Source organism: Falco naumanni, chromosome 2 (genome assembly GCF_017639655.2).
Source record: "Falco naumanni isolate bFalNau1 chromosome 2, bFalNau1.pat, whole genome shotgun sequence".
Taxonomy (NCBI): domain Eukaryota; kingdom Metazoa; phylum Chordata; class Aves; order Falconiformes; family Falconidae; genus Falco; species Falco naumanni.
This window is the reverse complement of record NC_054055.1, coordinates 33,375,204-33,397,162: the sequence shown is the minus strand read 5'-3', so window position 1 is coordinate 33,397,162 and position 21,959 is coordinate 33,375,204. Positions and strand designations below refer to the sequence as shown.

At 40.8% G+C, this 21,959-nt stretch overlaps 1 protein-coding gene across 1 annotated transcript; it reads left to right on the top strand.

Annotated features, from left to right (window-relative positions):
- The first annotated feature begins 52 nt into the window (after positions 1-52).
- GPALPP1 (GPALPP motifs containing 1) lies at positions 53-20,207 on the top strand. Its single transcript, XM_040583948.1, has 8 exons — positions 53-265; positions 7,738-7,882; positions 8,866-8,964; positions 12,930-13,038; positions 16,590-16,724; positions 16,949-17,113; positions 17,523-17,621; positions 19,878-20,207. The coding sequence occupies exons 1-8, from the start codon at positions 181-183 to the stop codon at positions 20,094-20,096; spliced, it is 1,056 nt and encodes a 351-aa protein (XP_040439882.1). The 5' UTR covers positions 53-180; the 3' UTR covers positions 20,097-20,207.
- Positions 20,208-21,959: the final 1,752 nt, after the last annotated feature.

The window sequence follows — 21,959 nt, the reverse complement described above, 5'->3', positions numbered from 1 at the left end:
GGCCAGCGCAGGCGATTGCGTCATTCCGTAGCACCGGAAGCGCGGCGGTGGGGGGCGGGGAAGCGGAGCGGGACGGGACGGAGCGGGACGGGGCGGGAGAGAGGGGCTGCGCCGCCACCCCGGGCCAGGCGCGACGCCGCGTGCCCCCCCACCCGCCCCCTTCCGCGCCCCTTCCCCGCCATGGCCCGCGAGCTCATCGGCCCCGCTCTGCCGCCCGGCTTCCCGCGCTGCGCCGAGGCGGACCCGGATGAGGACTTCGGCCAAGGTACAGCGCGGGCTGGGGGCGGCTGCGTCCCCGTCCCGGGTCCCCGGCGGCGGGGGGGCGCCCCCAGTGTTTCACCTCAGGCGGTGCGGCTGGCAGCGGGGGGCGAGCGTGGCCCCTCGGGGCCCCGGGGCCGCTCCCGAGGCCGGGGCGACGTGGCTGCGCGGCGGGTTTGCGTGAGTCTGAGCGTCGCGAGCCGTTCTTACAGCGGCTTCTTAAGGAACAGGAACGGAAGTAGAAGGTCTTGCCTGATGGGGTGCTATCGATAGGAGACGGTCTAAAACTTGTTTTTAAAAAATACCGCGTCGATCCGTTTATGATTTTCCTGCTCCAGCTCTACATGTGCTCTTCGGCCTGAGTTCTTCAGTCGCTCGGTGTGGTGCTAGGGGCAGGAGGGAAGGCCGCTGGGCAGGCGGCTGCGGCCTGCTGGCCTTTGTCAGAGCAAAACGCTTCACCAGCCTGTCGTTTCTCGGTCGCTTTCCTCGGCATGCGGAGGCGGCTGGCGCCCGGCGGGGCTGCGGTGACTCGCCTGCCAGCAGGGTCGCCAGGGTCTCTTATGCGGACACAGGGGGCACGGCACAAGTGGGACCTCGCCGAGACCAGCTGACAGCCAGACTGGCTCTCCTGCGGTGGAGCAGTTTCCCCCACTTGGACTCTTACGTGTTCTGTGTTAATAGTATCTCTGGAAGTTGCAGTTTGAGCGTTAGTACTCCTTGCCTTTAACCCAGGTTCATGTTATATTCATAATAATATGTTCAGTTTCTGGCACCGTTCCATTCAGTTATTCCAAACAAAGCAGCTCCGATGGGAATGGCTTGCTGTGCTTGTCTGCTCTTCTCATTTTTTTAATCCAGAAGAGGGAGCAATAGGAAGAGAGAGCTGGCACTACAGCAACATCGAGCTCCAGGTCGGCAGCTCGGCTCTGTACTGAAGCCCTGACTACACGCTAGTTTCAGCTGATGCAGCCTTTCCTACTCCTGTTTGTGTCGATGGCTTACTCACTTTCTAACAATGTCCTGTTACACATCGCAAGTATCTATACTGTGTGTGAATCCACTGAACAAAATAAGTTACATTTATCAGTAGGCTGTGGTTTTGTGATATCAAGTGTTTTGGCAGTATGTAGTCTAGGTCATTCAGCCTAGTTTGTTCACATTCTGTCTCACTGTACGTCAGCTCCATAGCACTACAGTTACACTGGCAGATCTTGGGGATTTGTGTGTGAAGTGGATGAAGGAATTTATTTGCCTTTAAAAAGAAAAAACAAAATCAAAACAAAACAAAACAAAAAAAACCCAAAAACCAAACACCAAAACCCAGCTATTAGGGGTTGTTTATTTGTTTTTATAACTTCTATAAATGTTTCCTGACATACAACAACTTGGTACAAGTAAGTGTACCTGCTCAACACAAGGCATACTGCTGCAGTGTAGAGAAGGAAGAGAGAGCAAGTACTTTGTTGTAACATACTTTGTTGTACAGAATTACAGCTCTAGTTGGATCCCAGCACCTGGAGGTTCTGAGTGGCAAAATTGTGTGGTGGGGCTGCTACAAGCATCTTCTGCACTGTAACGCTTGCCGGGTCTTGAGACAGAATGGGCCTAGAAGTTCTTCTACAACTATTTCTTTTATATTCTAGTTATTTTAAGGGGTACTTCCCCTTTTAAAGCTGAACAGCTTTTCCACTATGTTTTCTTTCCTTGTGGTCTCACCAATATTTGCACTGCTCTTTGCTTTTCTGTAAGAACACTTGGGGTTTTTATTCTACTTCCATTGTTTCCACCTCTGAACAGCAGAAAGTAGGACTTTGAGCAGCTGTTCTGAGAATTCTGTCAGAAAGGTTTCATTCAGAACTATAAGATAAGGGAATAGAATAGATTATTTCAGTTGGAAGTGACCTATGACAATGATCTAGTCCAACTGCCTGACCACTTTAGGGCTGACCAAAAGTTAAAAAGCATGCTGTTAAGGCCTTCTTAAACACTGACGGGCTTGGGGCATCAACCACCTCTCTAGGAATCACAGAATGGTTGGGCTTAGAAGGAACCACTGGATATCATCTAGCCAAGGCCCTGCTAAAGCAGGTTCACCTAGGGCAGGTTGCACAGTCATGTCCAGGCGGGTTTTGAATGTCTCCAGAGAAGGAGACTCCACAACCTCTTTGGGCCACCTGTTCCAGTGCTTTGCCATCCTCAGGGTAAAAATTTACCTTATGTTTAGATGGAACTTCTTGTGCTGCAGTTTGTGCCTGTTGCCTCTTGTCCTGTCACTGGGCACCACTGAAAAGAGCCTGGCCCCGTCCTCCTGACACTTGCCTGAAGATATTTATATGCATTGATAAGGTCCCCTCTCAGTCTTCTCTTCTCCAGGCTAAACAGGCTCAGCTCTCTCAGCCTTTTCTAGTGAGGGAGATGCTCCAGTCCTCTAATCACCTTCATAGCCCTCCTCTGGACCTTCTGCAGTAGTTGCCTGTCTCTCTGGAACTGGGGAGCCCAGAACTGGACACAGCACTCCAGGCGCAGCCTCACTAGGGCAGAGCAGAGGGGAGGATCACCTCGCTCAACCTGCTGGCCATGCTCCTCCTAATGCACCCCAGGATCCCATGGGCCTTCATGGCCACCAGGGCGTGCTGCTGGCTCATGGGCATCTTGCTGTTCACCAGAACTGCCAGGTCCTTCTCTGCAGAGCTGCCCTCCAGAAGGTCAGCCCCAGCCCATGCTGGTACGTGGGATTATTCCTCCCTTGATGTAGGACCCTACACTTGCCTTTGTTGAACTTCTGTTAGGTTGCTCTCTGCCCAACTCTCCAGCCTGTCCAGGTCTTGCTGAGTGGCAGTGCAGCCTTCTGGTGTATCAGCCACTCCTCCCAGTCTTGTATCATCATAAGACTTGCTCAGGGTACGCTCCGTCCCTTCATTGATGAATAAATGTAACAGGATAGGACCCAGTACTGACCCAGGGAACACCGCTGACTACAGGCCTCCAGCTGGACTCTGTGCTGCTGATCACAACCCTCTGAGCTCTGGCATTCAGCCAGTTCTCAGCTCACCTCACTGTCCACCTATCTCACCCACCCTTCCAGAGCTTGCCTATAAGGTTGTTATGGGAGACAGTGTCAGAAGCCTTGCTGAGATCAAGGTAGACAACATCCACAGCTCTCCCCTTGTCTACCCAGCCAGTCATTTCATCGTAGAAGGCTATCACATTGGTCAGGCGTGATTTTCACTTGATGAATCCATGTTAACTACTCCTGGAAGCCTGTTCCAGTGTTTGACCACCTTCTCAGTAAAGCAGTGCTTCCTAATGTCCAGTCTGAACATCCACTGGTGCAGCTTTGAACAATTCCTATCACTGGATACCGGGGCGATCAGCACCTCCCTCTCCACTTCCCCTCCTCAAGCAGCTACAGAGAGCAATCGGGTCACTTCTCAGCCTCCTTTTCTCTAAATTAAACTAGCCCAACAAACTCCTTAGCCATTCCTTACAGGACATTCCTTGCAGGCCTTTCACCAGCTTTGTTGCCCTCCTATGGACACATTCAAGGACCTTTACATCCTTCTTAAATCGTGGGGCCTAGAACTGCCCACAGTACTCAAGTGAGGCCACACCAATGCTGAATACACAGGATGATCATCTCTCTTGACCAGCTGGTTATGCTGTGTTTGATGCACCCCAGGATGTGGTTTGCCCTCTTGGCAGTCAGATAAGCATTTGTCCTACATCTGGGATATGACACTGCCATGCTAGATGTAGTGAAAAAAAATAAGTGTCTGTTGATCCATTCGTAAATTTGTATTTCTTTCATCTTTATATGAATAACACAGAATTACGGAAAGGTTGTGGTTGGAAGGGACCTTTAAAGATCATCTAGTTCCAACCCCTGACATAAGAGCTCTGTTGTAACTTGTAGCATGCAAATTCTTGCTGCTTTTTTTTTTTTTTTTTTTTTGTTAAAAGAAGAAAAACTGAAAATGTAGTAATTGTAGCTTGTGTAACCACATTGATGTTGATGTGTGGTATTTTGTATTGTGAAACATGAGTGGAGTTAAAAGCTGCCTTGTTCATTTCCCTGTGCATCCCTGCCTCGGAAGATAAGGGAGTAACTTAAGATAAAGTGCCAGTTGCTGCTCTACCTGTAGGTCAGCACAGAGGGAGGGAGTTGAAATGGACTTTGTCAGGAGATACAAATGTCCGTTGGTGTCAGAGAACTGCTGCTTCTTGAACCCTGTGACCCTTAATCATGACCAGAATTGGGAGCAAGTGATAGCTGGACAGACTCAAAAGCTCAAACCCTGCCAAATATTTTACCTTTCCTTCTTCAGCTTGCACTGCCCAACCTATGGGACTCACTCATCTCCTGATTCTTTTTTCTCATGATGATGCTTTGAAGCTGGCCTAAATGTGTTCCTGCTGGAAGACTTCTACTTCCTTTGGCCCTTTTGTCCCTGCCTCTGTGCTGTCCTTGTACCAGCAGGAGAGAAATACTAGGAAAGGGCTAAAACTAACCAGAGATACAGAAGAGATTTTGGCTATTTCAGCATTGAGGCCCCATTTGTTGAAGTACAGATGCATTGATGTGATATGTCTGAGTTGATCTGTCGCTGTTGCTGAAGGTGAAAGGCCGTACTCCTGTCTGTCCTTGGAGGTTCCCAGTGCCTGTCTGATGGCATGGTAGATTGCTTAGAATTGCCAAATACAGCAGAGATTAACCTAGCAAAAACAGACAAAGCAAAAAGTAGTTTTCCATTTGGATTCTGAGTTGAATTGACTTAATTTTCAGGTGGATAGTCACCAGAGCCTGCTCAATGGAGAGAGCAAGTCAGAGCAACAATGGTAGGATGGCCACTTCTAGCAACTGTGAAACATTCATTCTGACTTTAGACATATCCTTGGCTCTGTTTCTCTCCTCTCCATCCCCAAAATTTTCTTCTGACACTTTCATATCCCACTGTCCTGCTCTGAGTTGTTCTCAGTTCTGGTTAATTCCTCACTTTCCTGTTCTGTCATTGGTACGTCCATATCTCTTCCTGACCTCGTTGGTTTTAGTTTCCTGATACTGACCTCTCCTCCATTCCTCCTTTGGTCTGTATCTCTACTTTTCATTGGCTTTCAGGGAATTTCATTCCCATCAGATCTTGGCCTCCCTTCTTACCCTTCCCTTTCTTTGCTCCCAGAATCTATGCTTAGCAATTCCCATCCCTTCCTCTCTACTAATCACTGTGGCTCCCCACCCCAACCTAATCCATAACTGTATCCTCACCTGTGCTGATTATTAGTCTCAGTCAGTACCATGACCATAATTTTTAATCCCTATTCTCCCAAGGCTTTCTCTTCCATCCACTTCTTTCACCAGGTCCAATGACTGTTTCTTCCCAAGGCTTTAAATGCCATTTTCCTCTCATGAACCAGTCTGACTCTTACTTTGTTTCTGGTTGTCCTGCTTAGGCTGCAGTTCCACGAACAAACAGTTCCTTCAGGGTAGTGCTGGGTTTTGCAGTGTTATTTTTATACTTCTTCAGTTCCCTGATCCAGTTTATTGCATAGCCCATGCAAATGGCTGTGCCAGCGTAACAGACAGGAGGTGGGATAGAAAGCGTATATCTTAGCCCTGATGCTGGACAACGTGTCAGTGGGGCCAGTCTCCTTCGTTAGATAGTTTTGGTTACTAGTTCTTTCCAGCTCACAAAGCTGATCCCTATTTCTCTCTTCCTCTGCAGTATCAGACTTACCAAACTGCATCTCAGTTTGCTTCTTTCACTCCAAGTCCTTTCTTTTGTCTGTCTGCATTCAGACCAAATGAAGCTCTGCTTTTATGGTATCAGGGCACCAGGTGGCTGGAGAAGGCTGTTGTGCAGGTTTTGTCGGGTTTTTAAGTGGGTTTTTTATCCAGTGGTGCTTCTCATACCAAAATGGGAGGCTTCTTGATACCAGTCTTTATTTCTATTTATCATTCATCTGTTTGTTCCTTCTCATCTTGAACTTAATTTACCTTTATAGGCTGGGGTGTTGTGGGTTATTTTTTTTTCCTACTTCGTGCTGAAATGGATTTTTTTGTGTCCTGGTTTAAGCCTTTCCCATTAAAACAGAAAACAAAACACGTGGCAGATCTGTCTGGCTGCTTTGTAGCTAGTAAGCTGTCCTTGTTCTGCGTCATGTGCTAAAGATGAGTAAAAGCTTTATGAAGCTCACTTGAAGGACTCAATTTCTGCCTAGCTTTTGTCAGCTAACAATGGAACCATAATCTGTATCAGGTTTTATTTTGTACCATCAAAAAGTTGTAGCTCTTTAACTGGAAGTGCAATTTTCTGGTACCCTTCATTTATGTGGTTTTATTGTATCTCATCTTTTCATCTAATCCTTGACTATTCATAAAGCTAACAATGTCTTTTCCCTCCAAAACATCTTTCTGTCCTGTCAGTCTTGGACTCAAGGCTTGAAATATTAAAAGGAGGAATGGTGCCTGTGTTTCAGGATGCAAAATGATCGATCTCCATTTTATCGGACAGCTGTTTATGCTGTGTGTGTCAACTGGTGCTGGCCCTGCATGCACTGCCCTGGATCTGGGAAGGCCTCTTATCTTGGGACCATTGCTGGTCTTTGCTTACTCCAGGTGGCTCTGTGTTGATTGAGCCTGTGAGGGTATCTGTATTAAATGTCTCATTTAGGGGGCGTTTGCTGTTAGGATCGGTGGCTAAGCTGCTTCTGGACACAGTGTATGTGGTACTGAATCCAAATAAGTGTACAAAGGGCTGTGCCTGCTGGTGAAGAACAGTGCCAGAAACAGCTCAGACCTGTTAGCAGTCTTAGGGTCTGATTTTTTCCTTTGCTGAGATATCTGTCCCCTTCTGATGACTTCAGAGGTTGAAGGGTTGACTGGAACATGGGAGCTTCATCCACGGCCCCGGCCTTCTGACAGCAATGATTCTTCCAAGTCTGAATGCCTAAATCATCTTTTTCAGCAGAGGACATAAGTCTGTGCCTGCTGCTCATGCTTAGCTGAACTGGGAATAACCTTAATCATTAAACCATTCCTAAAGCAGGCTGGTGATCAAATTTAACTAACCTATGGTCTCCCATGCTGTGTACATACAAGTGATGTGACTCTTCACTAGTAAGCTTCAAATGCTTTATTAAGGTGGTAGTTTCTTTTTAAGTATACCGGTTTATAATATATGTGTTGTAAATCAGTTGTTAGATGAAACAAGGTTTTCTAGTCCTGTTCCAGAAGACACTCTGTAGTAATGGATTAGTGATGTACTAATTTAATGGGGGGGGGGGGGGGGGGGGGCGTTGTTCGTTGAAATATGGAGCTGAAAAAAGTTACTTCTAGCAGTTGTTAAATATGTTCTTAAATGCTAGACAAAGCAATGATTGAATAAATTGAATTCCAGGTAGATAGGTATTTTGGGAATGCCAGGATAGATCATATTTATTTGAAACATTTAATAAGTATCCCAGATAACTCTGGGTGTTCAGTTGCAGGACCAGCACTGCCTCCAGGCTATAAAAGCAGCTGTGGCTCAGAAACTCCTGACAGTGATGATGACTTGGAATCTCTTCCTCTACCCAGAGACACAAGCAGAGATTCTGAAGAGGAGACAGAAGGAGATCCAGCACCCAAGTGAGTATGTTCTTAGATTAGTTGTATATTTGTGTTGTATTACAAGTGAAATGTGTCTATAAATTGTGAGAAAGGGATGGTATTATATAAATAAAAAGTAAACCCTGTAAAGAAAAAGGGTAAAGCCTGTGTAAAATCAAGAATGTTCAGCTGACCTGTTTGACAGTTGAATTAAGTTATGTAAGGCAACCAGATTGCTGTAGTTACATGTTTTGTTTTAGTTCTGCAATTAAAGTAATAAAATCCTTAATGTTCTGCTTGTTTATACTAAGGATACCACTTACCACATCTGTAAGTATTTGGTACTTGAGTTTTGCCCTGTGTCTCATATACTACATCTCATTGGAACGTCATAAGAAGTATTTTTGGGCATGAATTTGTGCATTCAATTGAGTCAAATCTGATGAAAAAATCCAAATTGTTCAGCAAATAACAGGAGTCTGCACGTACTCGTATTTGGCGGGGTTGATTACTCACAATTGCTGTGTTATGAACTTGTGTGTGTTTGTGCTAGGGCTTGTATAAAGGACGTGGAGGGCGTTATGCCATCTTAATGAGTGTTAGAGTAATTTCATCACTTTTTTCTTGTTGTCCAACAGTTTTTCAGTTAATTAAAATTGAACAGGGAAAAATACTAGTCAAAATGCAGACTGTATAAAAATGGAGAAAGAAGTGTGCTAAATTTAAAATTACTTTGTGACTAGAAAATGGTAATTCAACATAATATTACTTTTCTTTTTACAGAAAAAGCATTCTTAATTTTTTTTAAATGTCAAAGCATTTTTGGACTGAAGCTTATGCTCTCAATTTTTTAATTGCTTCAAATTATTTTGGATCCTTTTGCACTGTTTCCTTGGTAACAGCAGGATATTTAGTACATAAGACTGTCTGAAATAATTTTACATATTTTTTTTCCTTTTTTAAATGTAGATAATTGCTATGCATGTCAAGGTAATTATTAAGCGAAATCTTTATATTTGCAGAAAGCCAAAAAGAATTCAGGAAGATGATGATGATGATGATGGATTTTTTGGGCCTGCTCTTCCTCCTGGGTTTAAAAAACAGGATGATTCTCCAGAGAGGTAATTAAAATGGAATTATATTCAGGTGCTTTTCCTTAAAACACAATTATTTTAGATAAAATATTTTGTAGCACTATTACAGAACACTTCAATTGTGCACTTCAGATTCAGATGATTAGAATTGCTTCCTCCACATCCTGAGAATAGGAACAGCATTCCCTTGAAACAGAACACACAACCCTCCTAGTCCTGGTTGGAAGATTGGAGAGAAAAAGAAAAAATGTGAATTGTCCGATTTGTATTTTTAATGTCAGATTTCTTCCATTTCTTATGATAGGTCTCAGATCAGTGCAGAAAAAACCAATTACAGTACAAGGACCCATAGTTCTATAGTTCATTCTGGACTGTGAGGGAGTAAGGCAGTAAGTTTTTGTGTGGTGCAATACAGTGCAGATTATTGGAATTGTAATTTACTAATGCACCAAGGATTATTGTTTATGTCTGGAAAGCAAGCTGTCAGGTGTAAGTAAATAAGCATTATTTACAGCCTCTGTCAGGAAGCTTTCCATTTGATTACACACAATTATAAAATACTTCCCCAAAAAAATACTTATGGATTTTCTATGCAGACTTTAGCCATGTCTTGCAGCCTTCTAGTCTTTACATTAATCTGTGCACTTCCTTCTATAATTTGAAGTTATGATCTGTAGTTAAATTGGGACTTCCAAGGGGATGCTTATTGATGAAAGGTACAGGAGAGTCCATCGGTCACTATTATTTTCCTCAGAGCAATAGGGAGCTGGTAGATAAAATAAGTTAATACCTTCCTCTCAGGTGTGAGTTTTCAGTTCTAGGAAAGGGACTCAATTTTTTGTCAAGCTGTTTGTATAGTATACCATCTCAAAGGAAATTTTAAAGTTGAATTTTTTTTTTAGTTTGGATAAATTTTTATGATGCTTGGCAGCAGTTAGGAAAACAAGAATTTATCTAACTAAGCTTATTTGGAAGTATCCTCTTTGTGTCCTTTTAACTATGCTTTGCTGTAATCAACAAACTTTTATAATTGTGGGTATCATGCTCAGGGGGCTTGTTTGGTGCTTTGATGGTCCCAAGAGTAACTAATATTTTTCACTTGTGTTTCATATGCACTATGTGTTATTTTAATTATAAAACTTAAGAAGTCACTAAAAATAATGTGATCTCTAATAAAGCAAATAAATGCTTGTACCTTTTAATACCAGCAGGGGTAGCTTTCTTGATTTTTGGCATGAGTACTCCTGTGGTAAAATGTTTTGTCAAAGTGTGCAAAAGAAAAAGAGGAAGAAAAGAGGCAAATTGTAGTTTGAAGGTCAGAGAGATGAGCAGTGACACAGGCACTCACCCATCGTATAATCTTAGTCTTTTGTATGTTCACCCAACTTTTATTTCTACTTAGCAGTTTATTTCCAAAATGTTGGGTAACATTCAGAGGCAAGAGTCTGCCCTGTGTCAGAGTGTAAGAGATTAAAGCAATAAAAGGCACTTGGTAGTTTGTCGGGGGTTTTTTGTCCTAGCTCACCATACAACCGCTCCTAGCACACAAGGAGAAAGCAGATTGAGCAGAGCTGTTTTGCGCCCAGCCTGATTCCCTGAATAGGTGGGAAAGGTGTGATGTGTGGGAAGAGCCTTGTCTGTCTGCCACCCCCATACACCTGGTAGTCTAGTTGTCCTGACACACTGAGGCGTGTAAGCTGTGCAGGGTATAGACACAGTGTGTTAACCGTGTCCCCACTGCACTGCTGAGTGTTGAGCAGATTGCTGCTGATGAGCTAGCCACAAATAATTGAAACAAATGCAAGCTGTTTGTTTCAATATATGGACAAACTGTTTGTTAGCTCTGTGTGACCTATTCATTCTTTTAGAAAAGCATTCGTTCTGTTACATCTTCTCCAGACTTGTCAAAGCAACATATTCATGATTAGGAGCAGCTCGTGTGCCAATTTGCAGCTTGTTAAAAATTGTTTGAATAATTCCAGCATAAAATACATGTATGAACTGTTTTCCTTCAACTTTGATAACCAGCAATGTTTAGATAACTATGTTTTAACTAACAATGTTAGACAGAAGTGCAGCACTCAAATATTCCCGAGGTATGCGCACATCAAGGTAAAGAGCAAAGGTTATCCTAAAAAATGTTTTGTTATACATCAGAAGAATGCTGAAATGCCTATCTTGAAATACACATTAGCAAAGACTCCCAAGCCCAAAACCAGAGAAACATTCTTTGCCATATATGAAATTCATTATTTTTTAAATTAAAGCTTAATTCATTGTAAGTTTGGGGGTTGTTTTTGAATGTGTCTAGATAGGTACCAAAGCTACCCAGAGCAGCAAAATGTGTTTAACAGAGTTTCATTTAGATTCACTTCGCCTTTCAGGGAACCTTTGGACATCCAGGAGCTGTCAAGAATCACACTGGCTGTGCACTGCTGGGGAAAGACCCAAGCAACAGGGTTTTTCATGTGGAGAGAAAAAAAAAAAAAAAGCATAGAAATAGAAAGTGTGGGAGGGATGAATATAGGAACCGTTTTTCTACTCTTTGGAAGAGCCTTTGAGCTGTGACAGAAGCAAGGCAGAGTATTTGAGATCTGCTCTTTTTCACAAGTTGCACAGATACAGCCTACAACATAGATGTTCTTGTATATTTTAGCAGAAGGCTTTTTTATAGTTTGGTTTAACTGTCTCTCCATGCAAAATAAAGCTATTTGTGTACTAAAATAAAAGATTATTTTGGACATATCTGTATAGGTTTAAATTCAATCTCTTTGAATTATATTGGGAATTTAAAATATGATCTCAACAAGAAAGCACTCAGAAAGGAGAAGAGGAAAATAAAAGCTGTTTCTTTTTTGCAGCAGTTAGGTGGGGGTGGAACTTCAGATTCAACCCAGACCTCTTGCCTGGGTTTGAAACCTCACCAGTGCCCTTGTCCTGGCCTGAGCTCAGTTTTATTGCTTTTGTCTGTCTGTCTGTGGTTGGCTTTCTGGTAGGACTTTCTGCTTTTTAATTCCCCTTTTCAAATGCTGACAATAATATCATTACAGCAGGACTGTACTGATTAGATTATGCGGGATTTAGTAGAAGACCATAATTAGCATAATTCAGTTTACATTGTGTTATGTTTTATTTCCCTAAAGTTCAAATGGAAGATAGTAATAAATGAAGTCTCTGCTGATACATTGTGAGGATGCTGTCACTTGGCTATTTCTTCAGGTGATAATTACTTGAGTTTTTAATTAGCTTTTATTAACTTTAAAGAATATGATGCTAGATTATTAAGAGGAAATGGTATACAAAAGTATTTTCAGTACTGCGAGCACAGTTTCTAGTGTGCTTTGAACTGTTTTCACCATTGAAAAGTGTTTCTCACCTTTCTGTGGCTCCTGGAGACAATTGAATTATACTGCTTGCAGAGCTGTTGCATAAGAACAAATCAGTGAAGTTGCCTGGGATCACAAAACTTTTCTTCTCCCATCCCCATTCCAAGGGAAAATAAACTTGAAATCAGAGCAGTTCACTGATTCTGTTTATTGAAGGACAGTGAAACTGTGGTGCAAAGCAAGAATGAACAAAATTGACTTTGTTGCTAGAGAAAAAGTAGCATATATTTGACCTCTCACCTTTCATTGCTCTTGAATCTGGTGAAGGAAGGTAGGGAAGAAAAAAGTAGATTTCCGTGACTACATGCTGCAACTTCCCCAGTTTTCTTGCACCCCAGCTATCTGCAGAGGTCCTCCTGGAAAACAGAGAAACTCTTACTCAGTTATTTTTATAGTGTGTGCGTAGGGGGCACACTTGGTATGGGGAGGAAGGAGAATCACTTCTTATCAACATTTGATTTTTATTTTTATATTAATCCATTTAATTTTCCCTGCAGCAAATAGTAGAAGGCTATCATTTAATGTACTGTCCTTGTTGGTTATGTTACTTCCTTTTTTTCCTCCTCAACTGAAAACGAAGATAATTATTTTTTTTTTCCCCCTCAGGCCCATTATAGGTCCTGCATTACCACCTGGCTTTAGGAAACCTTCACAGGACACTGGGAGTAGCAGGTGTTCCATAGGACCATCTCTTTCATCAGAGTTCCGTACCCAGGTTTGTGAAAACAGAAGACTTTTTGTTTTAGTACAGTCTATCTGAAATGCTATAACAAGTAGGAGCCTGAAAAAGTCTACTAGACATACTTTTCAGCATCACAGTTTAATTTTAGACCAGAAAGTGTCTGGCATATTTTTGCCTGAGTCAAATACTGAAGCATAAATAAGCCTTAAAAAAAAGAAGGTGGCTGGTCTGGTTTGTTGTGATTTTGCTGTTAGACATATGAGGCACTCACCAAGTGCAAGAGATCTAGGCATCCTAAACTGCAGTCACAGTAATATTCCCAATGTTTTTCCATTCTTCTGGTGTGACGTCCTTCACGAGTGGACATCTTGGCAAAGTTCAGATTTTTTGAAGATGTTAAAGAAGTAATGCAACCTGTTAGAATGAAAATATTTACCTGTAATTCAAGCTTTTACTCTGTTGCTGAAAGGGGAGCAAAATGATTGAATATTTCACATATCTTCACTCTTAAAATGTTTATTAGTGAATGTGTTAAATACATTTATTCAAAAGAACGCAATCAAGAATGACGCTACAGTATCACTAACTGTTTGTATCAATAGTAAGATGATACCTGTAACTAGGAGTAAGGCAGAGCAGAACAGTGACACTGATGCAATATTTTGTGTTTTTTGACAGTTCTTCTCAGGTTAGGTAAAAACTAGGTTTCTACCTAGTTTTTTACCTAACCTGCAAGTCCTATAGTGTAATCCATAACCACAGAATAATATATGTACTACCAAAGAACATTCAAGAGTAAGATGCATGATAAAATACAGCTAGAAGTATGGGGAAGATTCAGCACCCTAAACATGGGCCTGTAGTATCATTCTGAGGGACCTGAATCATCTGCAGCAGGCTGGCAGATGGGGAGTAATGACTTAGAGAAGCTTGCATCCTTCTTGAACAGCACCACTTAACCCAGGCAGGATACCCTAAGACATGAAAAATGGTGCTGGATACCAGTTTTTAAGCAATTAGATCTCTCTCATGCTATGGTATAGTGAATATTAATTCCTTGTGAGAATTAACAGTTACTCTGTTTATTTCTAAAATACTTAAGTTTTAAGTTTAACTCCCAGACACTGGGACATGCTAGGAAGGAATGAGGCAAAGGTTGCTTTGGAACTTCACTTTTTTGATTAGTAGTTGCAAAGTACATCATTCTTCAGCCTCCTACACCGAGTGTTGTCAAAATCCTTCATGAAGAATCAGTCTGACATTTTTAAGATCCTTGTCATCTTATAACTCCAAATAATGATTAAGCAATTTATCATAATGACAAATCTCTTGAGGCAGGAGTGTCAAAACTGATCTGCTTATGTATTTTACAAACAAAAAAGTCTCTTTTGTCCTAAATAGATCTTCTAGCTTCAGCTTTGTTACAGATACTACAGAACTTATCTTACCTTATTTTTTTCCTCTTCTTAATGATACTCTAATCTTTTACCTTTGAACATAATGAGTAATTTTTCTGTTTATTTTGGTTTAATTTATTTATTTTGTATTCTAGTACATCTTTAGAGGCAGCTTATTCCATGCTGATTCTTCACTTTATATTGATTTCCCCTTCAAACTTGAAGGCAGTATTTCTCAATGTTTGTTTAATTTCATCTTGATTGAGGTAGGTGGTAATGGAGTGAATTGAACTTAAGACTAATGAGAAAGGAAATGAGACATGCTTCTTCAATTAAAACTCAACATGGAATTTGTCTTTCATCCTCAACTACTTTACAATACAATTTATTATGAAAATCATATCTTTGCATTTTTTATTTGTTTGTACACAGAGAGAGGGTGGTGGTCTTCTACCTTGGTTTCTCAAGACAGTTATTCCTCTTTCCCACCAGCTCCTTCCTTCCTTTTAAAAAAGAGAGAGAATGCAGTCACCCCATTCTCTAAAAGCTGAAGCAATATTGCAGTGGTAGATAATGAGTGAAAGCTTGACTATGTAAATGTTTTTGAGAAAAATGATGAGAGAAATTGGTATTACCACCTTGTTTTGGTGGTGTTTATAAATGACCAGCTGTTTCTCACCCTCCTCAGTCTTTCAGATCAGTTTCATGCAACTGGTCATACAGCCATTAAATTTGCTAAGCTGCTTCTTGCACCTTGTGGTCCACAGCTGTGTCTTTAGCTACCTGAAGCTTGCCTTCCCCACTATCTATACCTTTGCTGACTCCTAAAGGCAGACAGGGCCAACTGGCTTAGCTAGCTCAGAGCAGTGTCATTAAAGCATGCCAGTTTCTGTAGCAAGTGGCCCACATAGGAGTAAAGTAGCTTATTTCACACCTGCTGTCTTCCTTAGCCCAAATCCCTCAACAGCAGTGGGGTGCTAACTGCGAGCAGCCTGAAGTATTAGGCTTGAACTCTGTAGCAGGATACGTTCCTGCTCTCCTCCTCCTTTCACTCATCCTGCGTCCCCCGTGCACCCATTAGTTGACTTCTAGTGAGGTTCTGTGCTCTGTTCTTGCATCTTCCACTGATCACCTCTGCCTCAGGTGCCTTACTTTACATGGAAGGCTCCTAATAATGTTTTTGCGCTGCTCATTGCTCTTGAGCCCTTATCTTCTCTCTAGGCTGTCTGCCTGATAACCAAAGTTTGGCATGACAAAAACAAGCCATTCGCCCCCACCTTCTTCACCCTTCACTTAAAACTTCTTCACCACCACCTTGTATTTTCAAGTAAAGCTCTGTGCTTCCTGAGTATACAGCCTTCTTGTCATCCTACTCCCTTTGCTTCATCGCCCACGTTCAGGCTGTAGCTAATTCTTTTCACTTTTGTATATATTGGGCACCTTAGTTTTGCTTCCAGGGCACTGTGGCATCGCCATTTTCTGTCTAGTCCTGCCTCTGTCCACGTCTGTACTGTTTTAACTTGGAGGGACCCATGAGATTTCTGTACAACTCCTAGCATCCACAGAGATTCTTGTTAACATCTAGTCCCTTTCAAACTAGGTTTTTTTGAGCTGTCCTCCAAATAATTGCTTAAAATGCAATGCCAAAAGGGTTCGAAGAAGCAAATGTCAAAACAAGAGAGCAGACTGGCAGATACTATGCACCCAGGAGTGTAGAACCATGTATACCACTGTACTCTAGCTTGCATGTTCATCTTTCTAGCATCCTTACAGAATCTGAGCTTGAAACAGGTCTTGTCATGTGAAACTGCGATCCTTATTATGGAAATACGTCCAATAATGATGGTAAACCCCAAAGTATCAAAGATGTATGCTTGTGTGTTTCAGATTTGCATATGGCCACAGATGTAAAGTAGCAGGACTTTGTGCTGCCACTATGTTTACCAGCGGTTTTGCCTCAGACAAGAGATGGTGTTTATGAAAACATGGAGACTTAAGTATCCATGTTAAAGTGTTGGAGCAGCTCTAATCTGGAGTGTTAATCCAGGTTTTTGTTGTGTGACTGCCAGATGCATTGTGTTAGGTTTATGTGCTCTTACAGACAAAAGTCATTCTAATCCTATGAAGCTAAAGTGTTCCTTGATGGTCTTAGCACTATGGTTGAGAGAAATGTTTTATTTTTGGAAGGTTACAGATAGTAGTGAGGAAGAAGACAATCTCATAGGCCCAATGCCTGCAAAAGGACCAGTAGAGTCTGATGTGACTAAAGACTTTGAACGCAGAGCTCAGAGAATGAAGGAAAAACTTACTTCAGCAGACGGCGTAAGTTGGATTTCTTTATTTCCAGTATTTTGTTGCTGGAGTGTATTTGTTTTTCTTTGCCTGTTTTCTGTGTGACACAGTTGCAATTGCTCAGGATGCTCAGTGTCTGCGGTTGTCAAGACAAGGAAAAATCCACGATTTCTGCTGGTAACCAAGAAATTCAGACAGCAATTTTTGATTATGCTTTTTTTACTGTTCCCCCTGCCCCTATTTCTTTTGTAAAGGATGAATCCAAGCAAGTTACCAGGGAATTATGGATGACAGAACTTCCACCTGAATTGAAAAGCTTTGGATTTGGCCCAAGAACATTCAAGAGAAGAGCTGATGACAAATCAGGTGATAGATCTATTTGGACAGATACTCCAGCTGACAGAGAAAGAAAAGCCAAGGTGAGTGTTTATTCATTCATATACACCTGCAGGCAGCAGGTATGTGAAAACAAAGATACCCCGAGTTGTTCGGTGATTATTTTTTTTCCCAGATTTTTCTTTGTTATCAAAACTTATGAATTCAAGGCTTAAAGGTAAAAGCAAGGAAATAATGATTTATATTTGCATTGATAATCATTTATTCCCTCTCCCTTCTACAGTAATCTGGTACTCTGTATCAGCTCATTGAATTACATACAGTGTGCCCAATGTGTAATTCACGATTACAGTGTGTCCAGTTTCTTCTTTGAGCAAAAAATACCTGGTGGCCTCTACCCTTCAGATTTAATTAAAAAATAAGTATAGATTTCCCTGCTTTTTACTTCAGACACTGTGATTATTATAGCATGTGATTTCTTCTACTTATCAGGAAAGAGAAGAGGCAAAAAAGTCAGCCTGTAAGGATAATGAAGAAACTGTATTATCTGGGAGAGAAAAGAGACTTGTTGAGCAGGTGACTTCATACAATGTAAGTGTAATAGCAAAATATTTCCTCTTCCTGCATTTCCCTTAATTCTTCACTCTTCTGGTTCTGATTTCCAGGGCTGCTGGTTTCCATGGTGATGCCATTATAGTCTTCCCTTTTAGTGCCCAAACCTACTGCTGTTTAAGTCATTAAAACATTTCACTTCAACAAGAGCAGGACTGGGTCCTCCAGCTGCTGCTGAAAACAATGTGACAGAACTGGGATTTGTGTGTATTGTCCCAGTTTTAGGTAGTGTTTTCCTTAAGTCATCCTCATGTCAGGACATGGTTGCTGGGAGTAGGCAACCTTAATTCAAATATTAGCTTGCTTCACCAAATTACCAACATCACAGGAACAGAACAGTAGTACAGGTTTAACTTTTCAGACAAAGTATGCATTAACCCAAAATAAGCTTGATGGGCTAAGCGGATTGATGCATTAATTAGACCATGTAATTAATTACATCAACTGCTCATTACAACAGCTTTATTATATTAAATTTTTCTCAAGTCTCTGCAGAAGGCAATAATTTTCATAGGCAGATGTTGATTACTAGAAGTCTGAACTCCATGTCAAGTTCCATCTCGCTTTTCTGTCTGCCAACCCCATCCACCAGAGTATATGGACTGTTGCCTGCCTTACAGGCGTTCGTGGCAGTTCTTCCCTGATTCATGGCCTGAAGTCTTATGGAAGGCAGTCTGGTCTCTTGAGAGTATCATTAACTTGAGAATTGCAGCCTTGGCTTATGTTACATGATTGAAGTTTATCTGACAGTTTAAATAATTTATTTGTAGTTCATGAAATCACATGTCCCTCTTGACTTAGAGGCTTGCAAATCCAGAGCTGTTAGCATAATGTCTTAAATTTTTTCTGTATTGTCTGTTTCTACTGTTACTGTGAGTAGAATAGAACAATTTTAATGTAAAAATACAGGTTTTGCTCTGTACCATTGCCAGAATAAGACATATATAGGCCTTTACTGTTTCTAAGGTTAATAGAGTTCTCTCAAGAAAAATTGAAGAGGATATCTTATTTAAGAACAATGTTTCTTGGGTGGTTAGGTTTTGTTTTGTTTTTTTTTAAATCGGCTCTTTTCTGATTTTCAGGTGTTTTGTGTGTGTTTCGTTTTTTTTCTTTTAAAGTTTTTTGCTCTCTCCTTTCCTGTTTCTTCCTGCACTGACCTTTATCAAGGATACTTTTCATTGAACAGGAGCTTTAACTCTTAAAATAGTTTCTTACAGTTAATTCTTTCAGTGCTGGTGCCTTATACTTTCTCTGGTGCAGTTCTGTCAACACCGATGTAGTTACATCGTGAAGAAGTGTTGTCCATTTCCTATTTTTCCATGAGCATCATTTCTTATGTCATGTATGCATAATTATTTGTGTGATGAAGTAAGTTTTCGCACAGGGAGTGAAGGAAGATGAACCTTCAGGATAAAGATCTCGTGTTCTTAGATAAGAGAAAACAGGGCTGCTCATCTTTTGCTCTTTATGATGAGAGAATTGGTTTGGACTGATGTTTTGGCTGGTTTGTAATGATTTGAGAGTCTAAGAAATTGATTACTTAAGGAAACACAAGTACACTTTACCCGAGCAAAGGAGGGGCACATAGTCTTGTGAGAACTGATCTATCTCCTGTGTGAAATCAGCAAAAGTTTTATGTTGTATTTGGGCTGGATCACACTCTTCAATAAATGCAACTAAAGTCCTTAACATAGCACAAAAGACATGCTCTAGCTCAAACCTGTGGCTTTGTCCTGTGGTCTTGCAACAGATTATTCAAATACTGAAAAGTTATGAGCAGACATTAAAAACACAACAGTTCATGAGGGTAAGATTGAAAGGATATCTAGCTCATTCCTGCCCCTAGCAGTGACCGAAAGCAGATGCTTAGGAGAAGCATGTAAGAAACCAGGCCTGTACTTTGAGATATTTCTCTTGTTGTCTGCTGATATTGGCAGAGCAACTTTCGTATTTCTATTGCATTGTTTTATAATTTACCTCCACTGCGGATATTCAACAACTTTATGGGTACCTTTAACATCATTGAATTATTAGTATTTTATTCAGTGTAGACGAGATTACACATGCTTTCTGCTCTGTGTATGCTTAATTTATCACTCTATTTTCCAGTTACTAAGCTGTTGTCTTTTTCTGGAATTTTTAGCCTTCCCAATTCCAGTCTTTCCATTTGGATTTTCTATGTGGTTGATACTTTGTAATACTTTTATTTCTTCTTCCTTCTTCCCATTTTCCCAGGAGTCAAAGAGGTCAGAATCTCTCATGGACATGCATCAGAAAAAGCTAAAGAGCAAAGCATCTGAAGAAAAGAACAAACCTCAAGAAAGAAGGCCATTTGACCGAGACCAGGATCTCAAAGTCAATCGATTTGATGAAGCACAAAAGAAAGCTCTTATAAGAAAATCCAGAGATCTGAATAGTAAATTTGAGCACAGTAAAGGCAATATGTTTTTATAACATAAAAGCATGAAGCTTTTTTGAAGTCAATTAAACTTTGAATACTTAATTTTATAAGTATTTTTCTGTAAATATTTGTATGCAAAATAAATACCCTAATGGTTAACTATTTTTTCCTTGTCTGTAAGTACTCCGTTAGGTAGGATCATCTGTACTACAACTAAACTGTTGTAAAGTTTGAAAGTACTGGTGTAAAAAAGGTAATGTAAATTTGCTACTTTAAAACATTGGTTGTTGTTTTGAGGTTTTTTGTTAGCATAAAAATAGTTAATTAAAATCAGTATTATTTTAAGGATCTCTGGATATGATCTTGCAATGGAGTTGGCAAGTTTTCCCCTATTGGCTGCCATGGAATATTCTTGCTGAGCCTGACCTGAAGGCCGTGAAAAAATCCCCTTTAAGTTAATGGGCAGGACATTGAGTTCATACTACCCAGCAGGAGCTCCAGTCAAGCAAATGGCAGCTTTTATGTCCACCCAGTGCTTTTATTTCTCTGATTCTATCTCTGTACATAAATATAGGTTTATATGTATGCAGTATAATTTCTGTACCATAGCAGGAAGAGTTGTTGGTAGCAGAAGTAATAAAACCCCCAGATTTGCAGATTTTCTTATAAAATGTTAGTATACAAGAAGAGAAAATCTGAGTTTTAATTTGTAGGGCTTACCAACAGAAAATCCATCTTTTTTAAGCAAATACAATGTGAAAATTAAACGAATATAAAACTTGTCAGTTAGTTTGCAGAGCAGAACAGCTTTTTGATATCAAAAAGGAGATAAATCTGACATTTAAAAAAATCTACATCCATGCTTAAGAGTTCTTCAGCTGCTCTGCGCGTACACAGAGGAGCTAAAGGGGGAGTTCTGTTACTTATTTAAAATTGTACTTGCATTCTTTTTCTTTCAAGTAATGTTTGGGATCCTTTTTCAGGAGTTAGTGAAAGTATCTATATAAGAAAACAATTTTATATATGAGATGCTGGCAACTTGTTTGGAAGTGTGACACATTTCATGTATTCAGTATCATGGAGTTTACTGTAATTTCAAAAAAGGCTACAGTGACCGACAGTGTCTGGGTTGGTTCACATTAATGGAGCAGTGACCCAACAAGCCCCAGAAAAAAGTGGCTGAAAACTTGGTATTATTTTATTGCACATGTGCATGAGGCCAAAGCACGGCCTCCACATGCTGAAAAGTTTTGGAGGATTTTTCAAAGTTGCAAATGAATGCTTATGTACAATATATTTAGATACTGCTTTTTTTTTAATGGACAATCTATTTTGCCATCTGAAAAATCTGCTACCTTCAGGAAGAGGAGGGACTGGTTTTGTATTGTGTTTGATTTGTTTCTTTTTCTATAATCAGTTTTGAGTTTATGAGCCTTTTCGTTTTGAGGTGAGGAGGGTTTAAACAAGGGGCATTTTTTTTTTTTTTTTCTCCCTTAAAACAGACTTCTGTCAGTGCCTCCTGCTTTTTTAGCTCAGCAAGCAAGGCCTCGCTGGGTTTCTGTCTTCTGAATTTTCTCCTTCCCCTTTTTGAGGAGCTCCTCTGCAGTTGGTTGTTAAATCACATCTCTAGTAATTCAGAGATTAGATTTCTTAATTGGAAAGGGAGTAGTAGGAATGTTTGAGGCTTTTTTAGGCAACTAAAGCAATGGCAGGTTGAGCTAAATCTTCACGGTTGACAAAAAATGGTCCTCATGCCCACTCTTGGAAACCCCACTGCCTTGAGAAATCGATGTATTATCAGGTGTTGCCTGATGTTGAAAGAGCTGATCTCATGAGCACGTCGTGCAGTCCTCACTCATTGGGACAAGTCTGTAGCCCGGATGAGGGTTCCTTGTATTAAGATTTTTTTACATGCT